Genomic DNA, 15,687 nt, shown 5'->3' with positions numbered 1-15,687 from the left:
TATGCATTAGTTTCCTTAACCTTCCCAATGTTATCCAATCAATTGTTTGCCATGTATCTTACCAGTTAAGTGACTGATTTTTCTGTCTTCCCAGCTCTTAGGGTAAGCCAAGGCACTTAGGAGTACAAGAAATTCTCATTGTCAGATCCATGTATTGGTGTTTAACAATACCTTCCCCTCACTGTAAAGAAAAAATAATACATGGGGAATTTGAGTAGTTATTTTAATATTTAAAAAAGCTTGAAATGATATTTTTCATTTTTACCGTTGTTATTTGTGTGTTGGTTTTGACTTGGATAATGCATAGTATTTATAACAACCTCCCATGGATTAAATTCTAGATTTTTCAACTAGTAGTTTGGGTTTCTCTCTTGAAGTCCATCAAAGGCATTCTGTTCTGGAAAATAAAATAAGATTAACTGAACAGATGGATGGATGTATAGATACATAAATGATAGCTAGCCAGCTAGATTAAGTAGTTGGCTCTGGGGAAATGGGAGGACAATGGGAGAAATTCCCTTCCTTAATGAATAATAGATGTATCTAACATATGTGTTCACTTTCTATTTCTTTAAGCTTTCTGTAAAAAGGTGGCCTTTCATTTTTTCCTTCTATTCATTATTATGAGACAAGTGAATAAGAAAAAAAATACTATGAACAAATGAATATGGGTCATGGAGAGAGGATTTGGAATGAAGTTACATGAGCAATGTCAAGTCTAAGACTAATCACAAAATACTTTTCAACTGCTATTAGGCATTTTCTTCCCCTTCCCAAGGTTTCTCTACTCCAAACTCGAGGGCCAGTTGGCCCTGATTTTGGACATTCTCTGGTGCTTTCTTAACCATCCTGTTAAATTTACCCACGTTGATTCTTTCTCTGGGTATTTTGATGAATCATTTCACCCTATTGCACAGTGCTAGCCCCTGACAGAGACCTCCTTCTCCTTCAACTCACCCATCACAGCTAAAGCAGGTAGCTTGTTCCCATTTTATGAAATACGAAACTGAGAGGCTTAGAATTCCAGGGACACTGGAACGAGAATAAGCCCAGATCTCTGCCTTTCCAACCAAGAAGTTGATAACATAAGGGTAAAATCATATAGAGTAGAGAATGAATATGATTGGCTGGATTCTATCAGTTTTGGAGCAACATGGGTTCCCAGTTGTGCTGGAAGTCTGTAGGTAGATTAAGCTATTGCCTGGTCCAGATTCGAGCACATTCTAACACCTGCCGTTTATTGGCATCATCCTCAGCAACTCAGCAAAAGAAAACGGTGCCCAGAACTTCCCTGGAACAACTGAGTGAGAATCTCTAGGGAAACCTCACACTGTTTTGCTTGGTTGGTTTTGTTTTGCATACATCTCCAAAGTGATTCTTTTATGCAGCAAGGGTTGAGAACCAACGAGTCCAAACCGTAAGAGACAAAGTCTAAATAGTGAAGCAGGAGTAATACTGCTTCAGGTCGCCCAGAAGTTGGGGCCAGAAGTGCCAGCAGGGGTGAACATCTTGTTTTAGGATCCTGGCTGGGACTGTATATGAGGGGAACAGCCCCCACCATATCTGCAGGTGAGAATGAGGAGGCAACTCCAGCTCCCCAGACATGGTCCTACCTTTCGAGTTTCAACTGAAACAACCCCACTGGCTTCCATGCAGAGTCACTGGCTCCCTGTTACTTGCAGAGTTTACAGAATCTGATGAAATGTTCTAGGTAAACAGGATGTGTTCTTCTGTTGCCAAATGACGATGGGCGGGAGGGGGGGTCATCCTTTTATTCCATGTGACTTTAACATGTGTCTCAATTCCCAGAAAAAGAAATACTAGTTATCTTTTGCCTGATCTGCTACTTTCTGGATTGATCTATATAGATGGATAGAAAATAAATCAGAGTTGGGTTTTTGTTGTTGTTGTTTTTCAGAGCTTTTTTTTAAAATCAGAAAAAGTGCCCCTAGAAAACTTCCCTGACAACATTCCTCATAGAGTCCAAATGAGTATCGCTCATCGCTGTAATCTTTGTCTCTAAGTGGGGACCTCTCAGACTCAGTTTCCCCAAGTCAGGGAGTTTCAACCCAGAGTAGGTGCTTTAGGAAGGCTTACTGAGTTAAGTACCTGCGTTCGCTATGGGGACGCTATGAATTCACACGACTCAGCATTTCAACTCACATTGCCTGATTCTGGTGATGATGGTTAAAATAATTGGAGTCTTGCCTGTTTCCTGAAAGACAATCACAAAAGTGAAACCTTTAAAGTCACAGCTTAGTAGAAGCATCTATACTGATAGATGTGCAAAGAGCTATGGAATTACAAAGAGAGAGAATCCTTTCCTTTAATCAGTTTATACTCATAACAGGAGGCAAAGCACTGGCCCTGGGGATTTTAATAATAATAGATAATGTTTACTGAGTACGTATTTTGTGCTAGGCACTGTGTTCAGTACTTTACAGAGGTGGTTAAGTTATGTAGTTATTTCAATAATCCCATGCCTCAGGTATTATAATACCTAATTTATAGACAAAAGGACACACAGTTTTAACTAAGTTGCCCGAGGCACAGAAAGCTGGCAAGTAGGCAGTCTGACCAGTCCATATGCCTAATAACTATGCTGTGCTACAAAAACCACAATAGAGTACAGAAAAATACTCATGCCAGGGCCAGAGAAGTAGCCAGGGAGGGAAATGCATTGTATTCCAAAGAAATACAGAGTTCCAAAGAAAGAGTTCAAATTTAGCAACAGAGTTGGCTATTGCTGTGTGACTTGGGGTGTGTGATTTAATTTACCCAAGTTTCAGTTTCTTCATTGGTAAAACGGAGATACTGATAGTTCTAACAATATAGGGTTTAAGGATTAAAATGAGCCTGGAACATGCAGGTACACCGCTTAGTCTAATGCCCAGCATATAGCTAAAGCTTGATAAATGATAGCAATTATTGTTGCTACTGCTGCTGCTGCTGCTAAGTCGCTTCAGTCGTGTCCGACTCTGTGCAACCCCGTAGACGGCAGCCCACCAGGCTCCCCCCGTCCCCAGGATTCTCCAGGCAAGAATACTGGAGTGGGTTGCCATTTCCTTCTCCAATGTGTGAAAGTGAAAAGTGAAAGTGAAGTCGCTCAGTCGTGTCTGACTCTTAGCAACCCCATGGACTGCAACCTACCAGGCTCCTCCATCCATGGGATTTTCCAGGCAAGAGTACTGGAGTGGGGTGCCATTGCCTTCTCCTAAGGGAGTACAAAAGACTTGAAATAATGAGTCAATCTCAGAAGGGAGAAATGGGGCATTTCAGGTTGCCAAGAAAAGTGTGAGAAGTTAAGAGGTAGCAATCTCTTCAACCAATACTTATTGTTAATATTTATGACACATTTTGTGAAAGAAGGTACAATAAACGCTTGTGAGTAGGTCAGCCAGCCAGTTCTGTCTCCAAGTGTTACAGAAGAAAATTGTGTCAGAGCTGGGTTTACATTCAGTTGTGGTAACCATGCATGCCAGATAAATTAGCCCAGATTTCCTCTGAGCATTTGAGAATGTTTAGAGTATCTGACTATGGTATAGTAGCAATATATGACAAATAGTGTTCTAGGCAAATGATTGGCGGATGGTATTGGATATTGGACAGGGAGGGAAAGAGGAAGGTTCAGGAGATAGCTACAGTCATTCTGGTGATAATGATTCTGAGGAGATGATGACATCCACACCAATATGGTGGCCAAGGGAGAGAAAACACGGGCACTGGAGGTATTCACAAGACTGAGCGAATGGCTGAATTGCTCCTTCCATTCCTGCCTTCGAGACTTGTGACCCAGAATACCTGTGGGGTTGTGAGCTTGGGAACCTGGAGAAAGAAGCCAGCAGTTTGTAAATCTGGGAAGAGATGGGTTAGGAGAGAAAAGACACATTAGTTCCAGATGAGCTGAATTTAGACCCAGGTGGAAATAGTACATTTGGGAAGATGTTCCTAATACTTAGAAAAGTGACTAAGGTGGAAATAAAGTTTGGGGAATTCTCATATAAATGGATAGTTAAAGCTGTAGACATGGACAAGCTCCCTAAGAGTGTCAAGAGAGATCAGCCAAGGACCCAGGGGAGGTTTGCAAGCCCACACTCAGATGGTGTAGGATGAGGAGGACAGAATCATAGGAGGAGGGAAAGGAGAAAAGGCTGAAGTGAAGAGAGACCCCAAAGTGAAGTGAAGGAGAAAAAGGCGAAGGCATGAAGGAGGAGCAGCTAAGTGTTGTCAGAAACCAACAAGAAACCAGGAAGGATGAGGATTCATGAAGAATATCACACTTTGGAAAATGCTTTTCATGATGAGATGAGGACAAAAGTCAGACTATCCAGATTAAGAAAATCTTGGAATGGCCATGACTTCCCAGTATGCCATATTTAGGGGGAGGGAGTTTTAATCTGTAATATTTAATCTGTAAATTTTAATCTGTAATTTTTTTTTCATTTTAAGTAGTACACACACATCTTTTCTTCAAAATAGGCAAATAATTATTTTTATTGAAGTATAGTTGACTTACAATGTTGTGTTAGTTTTTGTTGTACAGCAAAATGATTCAGTTATACATATATATATTCTTTTTCATATTTTCCATTATAAGTTATTACAAGTTATTGAATATAGTTCTCTGTCATCCACTATTCTTAAATCCTAACAAAATGCCTAGGGAAGAAAATAGAAATTTAAGAGAAGTGAAGTCGTTGGCCAGGGACCCCATGCCTGATGTCAGGGAGATGGAGGAACTGGGAGGTGGGAAGGGAGGGAATACAAAGATCTAAGAGGGTCCTGCCAATTACTAAAATGCTGGAGTAGTTTAAACCACATGGTAAAGAAATAAGGGCTACTCTGGGGTCCCTGGAGGGTCTGGAGTGTCGCCTCCAGTCTCTGCCTCCATCACTCAGTCGCTTGCCTTGGGCCCTTGGGCTGGGGCCTCTCTTCTTACAGTGACCAGAGACTGCTCTGATTGGCCCACTATTGTTGTTATTGGAAGACTCGGTATTATTTCAAATCTTACCTCATAAAGATAAAGACTACAGAACTATAAGGCTTGGACCCACACCCAAGCCCTCAGAGTCTTGCAGCCAACCTCAGGGCCACCCTCCATGGCAGCTGAAAAACGCCTTGGGCATTGTCTTGCCGGGGCTTAGGAAAACCCCTCCACATGGTAAATGAAAGTACCAAGATGGTTGAGACAAGAACAGAGTTAGGAACTTACTGGTGTCATGGAGATGGCAATCTCCTGGTGTAAAATTCTCCAGTGATTTACAACAAGAAGGATGAAAGGTTATCAACGCTGCACACATGTGCAGTGTGTTTTGGAAAACTTGACCCCATTGTGTACAAACAAATGTTCCTCTGTAATCTGATAGGACTGAGTTACCCTGACACAATGCTTCTCCTGAACCTTATTTTAAGGCAAAGGAAAATGAAACAGGAAAAAAAAATTCTTCAAGGCAGTTCTTTTATTGGTATTGTGTTTCGTGTTTGTGTTAAATAAATATTTAGTTTATAGTTCTGCATGTGCAAGGGAGATCCATCTCATTAGATAAGGTCAGCAAAGGCAAGTCATCACCTCTTGCTGTTGAAAACACAGATTTGTGAAGGCGGGCTGTTAGAGGAGTCCTTGAGGGTTTTTAATCCGTACTTCTGCATTTTAGGAGGGAAGTTACTGATGCCATCCTGTTTTTATTGCAGTCTTGAGCAGAGAATAATATGCTCTTTGTTCAGTCACTAATCGTGTCTGACTCTTTGCAACCCCATGAACTGTAACCCACCACGCTCCTCTGTCTGTGGGATTTTCCAGGCAAGAACACTGGAGCGGGTTTCCATTTTCTTCTCCAGGGGATCTTCCTGACCCAGGGATCAAACTCATGTCTCCTGCATCTCCTACATCTGCAGGTGGATTCTTTACCAACTGAGCCACCTGGGAAGCCCACGTGTGCGTGCTAAGTTGTTTCAGTCATGTCTGACTCTTTGCAACCCCATGGACTGTAGCCTACCAGGCTCCTATGTCCCTGGGATTCTATAGGCAAGAATACTGAAATAGATTGCCATGCCCTCCTCCAGGGTATCTTTCCAACCCAGGGATTAAACCCGAGTGTCTTGTGTATCCTGCATTGGCAGGCATGTTTTTTATCACTAGCACCACCTGGGAAGCCCATAAAGAATAATAATCTCAGTCAAATTTTCAATGAAAGTCTTGAAATTTGCTACTACCATCCATCATCTGCATTAAGAGGAACTCTGCTTTGAATTATTCTCTAATAGTAGAATAATATATATGCATATTTATTTTTAGTCTCTCAACTAGTCTCTGTTTTGATCAGAAGTACATGACTCAGGCATATATATATATGTATGTATATATATAGGGAACAAAACATAGGAAGATATATCTTTGGCTTCTTTCGACAAATATAATGATCTGTTCAGTTAGTCAGATGCAGGTCAAGATGCATGGCTTGCCTTGTTAGTGTCATAGCCTACAATGCAATTCTTCTTTTATTAAAAAGAAAGCCATGTATATAGCATCACCTTCTGTGCATGATCTGAAACCAGGAAGTTTACCTATGGGAAGAATTGCCACTCTTTCTCTTCTACTTTTTAATGAGATTTCTTGTGTTCTATGTACCTGACTTCCCATTTATAGCTGAACAAACCAGAGAATCTCCAACGAGGATGTAGTTATTTTCCTGAGCACTGAAGGGTGGATAGAACTGAATATGCAGTGATAATGTTGAGGCAAAGGGGCAGGAAAAAAAATGGAGATTAAGAAACCAAGTAAATCACAGGATTACTTTGGTTTTGCCGAACAGTGAAAAATAGTTTGAGCAAATAATTACTCTTATGTCTCAAAGATTAATTTTCTTATTTTTACCTTTGAATGAACAATGGAAAATCTCTTGCACTATTTTATTTATTTATTTTACTTATTATTTAATTATCGACAATCCATTTTGCAAATGAGTAAGCCAAGTTTCAGAAAGGCTAAAAAAGAAACTTTCAATTCAGGTTCATATCTGAAGGCAAAGTCCCTGCTTCTCTATTCACTGTTGCCTATGGGGCTGGTGGAGTCAGTGAATAAAACATCAACTGTGAAGGTTTGACCATAGTGTTTTTCTTTTAATATTTATTTAAGTATCTGCTTGCATTTTCTGCCCCCCTCTATTTTTTTCATAGTCTTTTTGTTGTTGTTGTTTTATTTTTATTTATTTATTTATCTTAAGGACATGCTATGTGGCATGTGAAATCTTAGTTCCCCAGCCAGTTATCGAACCCCTGTCCCCTGCTTTGGGAGCTCAGAGTCTTAACCACTGGACTGCCAGGGAAGTCCCAGACCATAGTCTTAATTTTAAAAGCAAAACTACTCCTAGCTCAAGATCTGTCTTGCACTATTTTAAATGATGAAAAAGTTACCAGGTTTAGTCATGAAAATGTGATAGATGCTTATTAAATATGCCAGATCTGAAAAATAAGATCCAGGTCATGGAGGGCCTCCAGCATTAGCAAACACCATTGCCTTTGTTCTGGAAGCAGTGGAGAGCTGAACAGAGGTAACAAGTGTGAAGAGTGCTTGCAGAAGGTCAATCTTGTATCTATGAAGATGTTAGGGTAGAGAGGAAAAGAAGGGAAACCGTTACAGTGGTGCCTGTGTGGGGCAGTGAAGGCTTAGCTAGTGTAGTCAATCAGAGGTGGAATAGACAAATGCAAGAGATAGTTATGATTAGGCTTAGAAACCTAAGTGAGGTTACAATGGATTTGAAATAACTGTGAGAAATTTTAGACTCTTTGAACAGCAATGGGACCATCAGAGTCCATGTCTTTCACCTCAATTTTGAAATCACCAAGGGCCATCAACTTTTTGGCTTTGCCAAAAAGAAAATTGAGATGCAGAGAGGTGAAGTGACTTGCCCCAGATCATGAACAAATCAGTAGCAAGGTGAGGCTGGGACTCAGTTGCCTGGACTAGGGTTCACATAGAGAAAGCTTTTCATTTATTCTTGTTGCTAACCCTCCGAGAAGATCTCTAACTCAAATGGTACCTTTTCCCCAAAGGAATAGATGGCTAAGTTTACGATTTTGTCACTACTACATATCAGCTGTTTGACCTTGGTGAGTTACTTATCCTTCTAACCTTCCATTTGCATATTTGAATATAGAATTATTAAGGATAATTTAGGGATATTATAGGATTAATTGAGAGGGTTAAATGACATACTTGTTGAAGAGAGCTTCTATGCCTCTTATAGCATTAGGCCTGAAACAGATGTAATAGCACTATGAACACTGAAATAGCGCTGTGCCCGAAACAGACCTAATATCAGTGATCTGTCACCACCATCATCACCATCATCACCATCACCGTCATCATCATTGCTGATAATTATTCTCCACCATTATATGACAAGTGGCTTGTCTGACTATAGGACAAATATAGTAGTCCTATATTGTCCACTGTAGGATGATATTATTATCTAGAATTTTAAAAATCCTAATTAATCTCTTCAGTCCTGACTAACTCAGCTCCCAGCTGCCTTTGAGACACACAGCCCTTGCCAGGTCTTAGTTTTGTCATCTAAAAAAATTAAACGTGTGTGTGTGTGTGTGTGTGTGTGTGGAGGGCAGGTGGTAGTGTTTGAACTAAAGGCGAATTCTTTTTCTTTTTTCCTTAGCAAATCATTTTCTTTAAATTTATTTTTAGTTGGAGGATAATTACTTTACAATGTTGTATTGGTTTCTGCCATACAACAGTGTGAATCAGCTGTAATGCATACATATACCCCCTCCTTCTTGAGCCCCCCTCTACCAACTCCCCATCCCACTCCTCTAGGTCATCACAGAGCACCAGGCTGACTCCCTGTGTTATACAGCATGTCCCACTAGCTGTCTGTTTTACACGTGGTAGTGTATATATGTCAATGCTGCTTTCTCAATTCATCCCACTCCTTCCTTCCCCCGCTGTGTCCACAAGTCTATTTTCTACCTCTGCATAAAGATTAATTCTAATTTGTCTTTCAGTTTTAATTGTGTATGTTTTGTGCTGTAGTCAGATAATCCATTTTTTAGTTTTCATAAAAACATTCACAGTATAAATAATAAATATTGGGTAGCAGACCAGAGGGCCAGACTCACACTTTTGAGGTGATGAAAAATTTTTAAAGGTATCATTTTTATTGAATTCTGTATTAGTTTTCTCAGAGTGCCATAATAAAGACCTGCAGACTGGGTGACTGAAACAACAGAAATTTAAGTTTCTCACAATTCTGGAGCTTGGAGGTCAGAAATCAAGGTGTCAGCAGAGTTGGTTTTTTCAGAGGCCTCTCTCCTTGGCTTGGAGATGCTGTCTTCCTCCTGTGTCTTCACTTAGTTCTCCCTCTGTGTGGGTCTGTGTCTTAATCTCCTCCTCTTATAAGATCACTGTTCATCACTTCTCAGCCTTTGGGCTAAGATCAAGTATAGTATCTGTTCTTATAAGGTCACTGGTCATATTGGATCAGGGCCCACCCGTATGACCTCGTTTTAACTTAATGACCTCCTTAAAGACCTGGTCTCCAAATAAGGTCACATTCTGAGCTGCTGGGGGCTGGAATTCAACATATTAATTTTGGAGGACACAACTCAGACCTTAACATATTCAACCATGACCAGGCTTTTTTGAGCTTCATGGGCACAAGTCTGTAATCTTCACAACAATGCTGCAAGGCCAGTACTGCGACCCCCATTACTCACATCAGGAAACTGAGCCTCTTCGGGGTTAAGTGTCTCACCCACAATTAATAAGTAGTGAAGCTGGAATCAGAACACAGACCTGTTTTGCATATCAGAGCTGGTGTTCTTTCCACTACAGTCTATTACAGGAAAGAGGGAATCACTGGGGCCCTAAAGCCATTATGTTCATTTTTTTTTCCAAGGCAGAGCAGAAAATAGCTCTGCCTTCCCTTGCTGATGGTGACTGTTCAGGAGAACAATGTGCTCTCAGGGATGGTGGCTGAGCCTCCATCACAGTGGTTGGACAAGCTACCCTTGGCAACGTCCACTAAAGGCTCGGGGGACAGCTCAACATCACCCTTTGGGCTGCTTTGTTCTCTTTAAACAGGGACAAGGCTCTCCACTTATGGTCTTCTCCTTTGCCTGAAATTCTCTTTTCTTTCCCCCATCACATGTTTAAGCATTGCCAATCCTTCAGGGTCTGGTCAGTGACCCTGGTCACTCCAAAATCCACCCAACTCCCCGAGGCCAACTTTTTCTAGTTATCTTATTACTTCACACTGCAGTTCACTTTCTCCACCAGGCTCATCTGTCCATGGAATTCTCCAGGCAAGAATACTAGAGTGGATTGCCGTTCCCTTTCCCAGGGGATCTTCCTGATCCAGGGATTGAAGCCAGGTCTCCTGCATTGCAGGCAGTTTCTTTACTGACTGAGCCACCAGTGAAGCCCCGGAGACAGGCCAAAATGGGGGTGACTCTTACTGTTATTTACTAGCTGGGCAACCTGAATAAGTCTGGTAACCTCTCTGAAAGCTTTCATTTTCTCATCTTTGAATTAGGAGGAAACACCTAACTCCCAGTCTTATTATGAGAAGCAAGTTAAGTGGATAAACATATTAATAATTACACCTAGGGCAGTGTTTGGTACCTAGCAGACATTTAGTAAGCAGCATCTTTTAAACTTACATTTTTCTTTCATTCTGTTTCTTTCCTGATAAAATTGAGAGCTTTTTCGAGACAAGAACCTTGACTTATTTCACTTCGTGCATGCTTAGCACAATTTTAGGCCTATGGAACGTTCTCTGTTGTGTTGTAACTGTGCACCACATTTGATACTATGTGAGATATATGACACAACCTCAAATAACAGCCTTGGCTGCTGAATTGCATCAAAAACTATTGGGTAGATCACCTCTGAGTCTATATGAATCCATTCGTTCATCCATCATTGATTGATTGCCTCCTAAATGCATCCCCCCTAAGATTCTATTTCTATATAGTTTCTTTAGTGGAGAGAGGACTATAGGCTTGTGATAGAAAGTGCCAGGAGCATGGCTAGGGCAATGGGATGCTGAAAGCATGGACCTGCAGACCTCAAACCTCCCTCTGCCTCAGAAACAGCTGGGGCAGATACAGCTACCCCATCACTCCTGCGCCCATCAGAAATGCTAATTCAGTTGATCTGGCATGATGTTAAAACAACAAACAAGTGAAGAGAGGAAACAAAGAAATTCCCCAGGAGCTTATTCTGATGCGCAGTCAGGGATAAGAACCATTTAAGCAGATGATGCTCAAATACTCCAGGGAACTTCCTTCTAGGGTGGTGCTACCCAGGGTGATGTTAAGGGGAGGAATTGTGATTGGACCCAAGCCAGGAGCAGAGACCTGAACTGGAGGAAGGAGGAGGCACCTGGGCAGAGGGTAATCAAATGTGGGCTTTCTTTTACCTCCTGCCTTCTTTCCTCCCAGGAGGAGCCAAGGAGAGTATTAAGGCGGGGGTGGGGTGGGGGTGAGGGTGGAGGTGGGGGTGGGGGGGTGGGGGTGTTGTGTTCCCAGGGAAGAGGGGCTGAAGACAGCTGAGAGTGCAGGAGGGCAGAGCTGTGTAGAGCTTAGGAAGCCATTTCCAGAACAAGCTTCACTGTTACCCTGTATATACCAAGCTTGGAATCCCAACTTGACAATGACATTGGGTCATCAGACCTCACAGATGTGGCCATTTCACGAACAGTTTTCTTAACTTGCAAGCTGTATAACCCCCTTGACTTCTCCTCCCACCCCTTCAATCAAAATTGGGCTGCTCAGGGCTGATGAAGGGATAGAGACCAGTTCATTTGAAGCCCTGGTTGTTTAGAAGATTTGGGAGAACAGTTCCCTGATGTATTTCAGGTCAGTTTCACAATGAATGTTCCTGGTGCATAATCCCTCTGAGAAAGAATGTGGTTTAAGACTGCTTGAAGTAATCTAGACCTTTGTCCTCCAAGAGCAGTAATGCTGAGAATCACGGCCACTTCTTCCCAGCATATGATGTCAGGGTGCTTGGTTTCCCTCCCCCTATCTTCTAACCTCACAGACAGGAAAATAGAGTCTGAGGAACCAGGAAGTTGCTCATCCATCACAAGGTTACTGCTGAGCATGAGGTCATATCTCTCAGCTTTTCCTAAGACACAGCAGGCTCATATAGGTTGGTGAGTTTTAGTAGACAGGGTCCAGCATTTATAATTTAAAAGGATAAAGAAATTGGGAATGATATAAGATAATTCTCTTTTTCTGTCTCTGCTTGTCCCTGAGTCTTTTAGTTGTTGTCTCCCATTGATGCTGGAGAAGGAAATGCTAACCCACTTCAGTATTCTTGCTTGGAAAATTCCATGGACAGAGGAACCTGGTGGGCTTCAGTCCATACTGTTGCAAAGAATCGGACATGACTGAGCGACTGAGCATATTTATTCTAGGAATTTGGAATAAATAGGAACATCTTGGGGATTTACAAAAAAGGGAGGGCCCTACTCAAGATATATCACCTTGATGGTGGAATTCTACTCTGGGCTTTTTGTTGGATGGATTGGGATTTTCCCCCCCTGTTAGCCAAGGTAAACAGCTTCCACTAGCTTCCTCACTGATAAAAACAGCTGGAGGGTTACTGAGACATTACTGATGTAGGTGAGAAAAGTTCATCTTCAGAGCTCCTCCCAAACATAGCAGGAACCCTGAAAGCGGGACTGATCTTCAGCTGGTATCCTTGTTCATATGGGTCAGGCTCATTGGTTGTCAAATATTTTTAATATTACCTCTCCCTCAAAACAATGGCCTTCTTCCTTTAAGTGGAGGACCTGCCTTTCACCCTTATTATGTAACTGATGACTCTATGTAGCCATTATCGTTTTTTTTTACATCCAGAGAACACCCCCTTCCCCACATTGTGGTCCTTTCTATAACTGTATTTCTGTTGAATTGTGATTCTGTGGCTGCAAAATAGGTAAACAGAGAAAAAGATGTCAGTTTAACCAAGAACTATGTCCAAGGAGGATGGGGGAAGTTGGGGACAGCAGAAAGCATTGGCCAGTGGCTATTATACAAAGGGACCGGACATGACCATTTGGGGTGTGACCATGTGGTCATTATCATGACCAAGGTAATCCTTGCTAGTTGACCAAGGCCAATATTACAAAGTGATGAAAAGATGTGCAGTCAACTCAAATCCCTTTAATACCTGAGTCCCTTCCTGGCTCTCAAGTATTAAGGGAGACTCATTAACTATTCAGCTACTGACTTTTCTCTCCTTGATTAACTGCTTCAAAATGGAACCAGTTAGTACAGGCAGAAAGTGGATGCCTAAAAAGATTAAATTGACTCTGAAATACCTGATTCATCACCCAGACAGTTGTTACCCCCAGGCTAAATCAGCCTGCACCATACCCACGAAAGCTTACTGCTTTTCAACAAGGAATGAGTTGCTGTGCTTTCCCTATGGTAGATGCATCTGGTCTTAAATATCTATTCCCGTAACCTAAATTGCAAAGCATTTTCCAAAAGCCATTGAGTTGCAGAATTTAAAAAATGTATTTCATTGCCAGATCTGCAAATTGGGTCAGTTTTCCAGGGCCTTCTGCTTCCTTCTTTCCCACTGGGGAAGAGGAAAAGGAGGCAGCCCACAACTGGTGATTGAAACACGACCCTTGCTGGCATGTAAGCCTTGGCCGTCTCTCTGTGTGCCATCCTGGCCAAGTCCTCTGATGCTCATGGCAACGCCTGGACCAATGCCTGCCCTTCCTGATGGCTGCCCTCTGGATTCCGCTAACAGTCAGGGTGGTTCCACTGCAGCTGGCATCCCTGAAGCTCTGCATGGCTTTTAATCACATTTGAGCCCCAGAAAAGCCTGTGAGAGAATTAGAGGAGGTCTAAGTATCCCCATTTCACAGATGGATAAATCGGATTCAGAGAAGATAAGTGACTTATTCAGGGATACAATTAGATCAGTTTTTTTTCTATAATTTTATGTATTTATTTATGGCTCTGCTGGGTCTTCGTGGCTGTTCAGGCTTTTCTCTAGCTATGGTAAGTGGGGTTACTCTTTAATTACAGCGTACTGGCTTCTCATTGTGTGGCTTCTCTTGTTGAGGGGAATGGGCTTCGGTAGTTGTGGTTCCCAGGCTCTAGAGCACCGGCTCCATAGTTGCGGCCCACAGCCTTAGTTGCTCCGTGCCATGTGCGATCTTCCTGGACCAGGAATCAAACCTGTGTCTCCTGCCCTTGGCAGGCGGATTCTTTACCACTGAGCCACCAGGGAAGCCCCAGATGCAATTAGTTTGGTTCCTATCTCCTGCCTCTTTGTCAAGTATTCTTTTCACAAAAATATGGATTTTAAAAAGTCACTAAGGAAAGAAAAGTAGTTTGTCCTGGTCCCTAGACTCATAGGATCTGGGATTATTCCATGTGATTCTCTACTTTTCAAATGCAACCATGATTAATCTGGTCATCAAAAAAACCTTTGTTTTCATCACCAGCATTGTAAAGAGATAGCAATCAAGAATCAATGTATGATATATTATCTATTAATATTCTACATTATATACTCCAAAAATCTCTAAAATATATCTGTATTCTTGTGACTAGTTCCAGGATTTTGCATACTAATAGGGCATAGCCCATTAACATGGGTCTTAAAGTCAATTTAGGGGCTTCCCTGGTGACTCAGTAGTAAAGAATCCACCTGCAATACAGAAGATGTGAGTTCAATCCCTGGGTCAAGAATATCCCCTGGAGAAGGGAATGGCAACCCATTCCAGTATTCTTGCCTGGGAAATCCCATGGATGGAGAAGCATGGTGGCCTTTAGTCCATGGAGTTGCAGAAGAGTCAGACAGGACTTAGCGATGAAACACACACACAGAAGTCAGTTTAATAGATTGTTGCCAGGCTTAAAAGAAGACATAGGGTAAGAGAACAGAACAGAATTGAAAACATCAGAGTGTGTTGCATGTAGCCAAGGAAAGTACTGTTCTCTGAATCCTTTTGTTCATATGTACTGAACCATAAGGTTAAAAGTATTTCATACTGTATTTCTCCTTCTCTTTCCTCTTCTCTCTCCTTCTCTGTGTCTCTAGGAAATTTACCTAAAGATCTGCTGTCTTTGTCCCATTCGCAGGTACCATCCCTGGTCTTCCCCAGCCACCATCTTTCCTGACATTATCCCTTCATCATCCCAGGGTCTGGAGTGGAAACTCTTTTCTACAGTTGATGCCTTTAAGCTCTTTCCTTTCTCCCCTCCACTGAAAATGCCCATTTTCAGTGTGACCTTTGAGACAGCATTTCCTCATCCTTTTCTAAGTTTGATAAATAAACAACTCTATCTCTAAACCATCTTATTTCCATTTCAGGCAAGGCAACTCAAACTTGAAGACATGAAGTCCCCAAGGAGAATCACTTTGTGCTTCATGATTATGGCGATTTATTCTTCCCAAGCTACACTGAGTTTGAGTTTAGAGCCTATTGTTTATCATTCGGTGAGTAAATCCACATCTGCTATATTTTCCTGTCACATTTTTTTCTGATTTCCTGGGAAAATCATAGACGGAAACTGATTTACACAAATATTCAGGGCCTTTGAGAACATGTCACCGATGGTGGGAGGGAGTTGTGGACCATAAATGTCTTCATCTGACAATAACACCCTGGGTACAACACGTCATACTCTGGAATCAGTGGT

General features: G+C 41.8%; 1 protein-coding gene and 1 pseudogene across 13 annotated transcripts in view; both read left to right on the top strand.

Annotated features, from left to right (window-relative positions):
- The window catches only part of ADGRF5 (adhesion G protein-coupled receptor F5), a 106,790-nt gene that overhangs the window by 36,764 nt on the left and 54,339 nt on the right, over positions 1 to 15,687 (top strand). For all 13 annotated transcript variants that reach the window (XM_081519690.1, XM_081519685.1, XM_081519695.1 and 10 more), the window contains exon 2: positions 15,359 to 15,484. In XM_081519690.1, coding sequence (XP_081375816.1) covers positions 15,383 to 15,484 — 102 coding nt within the window. In that variant the 5' untranslated portion in view covers positions 15,359 to 15,382. The remainder of the gene's footprint in view (positions 1 to 15,358; positions 15,485 to 15,687) is intronic.
- LOC145519209 (U2 spliceosomal RNA) lies at positions 9,421 to 9,534 on the top strand (annotated as a pseudogene).

Source organism: Giraffa tippelskirchi, chromosome 8 (assembly GCF_054371585.1).
Source record: "Giraffa tippelskirchi isolate mGirTip1 chromosome 8, T2T-mGirTip1v1.2.pri, whole genome shotgun sequence".
Classification (NCBI taxonomy): domain Eukaryota; kingdom Metazoa; phylum Chordata; class Mammalia; order Artiodactyla; family Giraffidae; genus Giraffa; species Giraffa tippelskirchi.
Note: the sequence above shows the minus strand (reverse complement) of the source record. Positions and strands in the feature narration are given on the sequence as shown.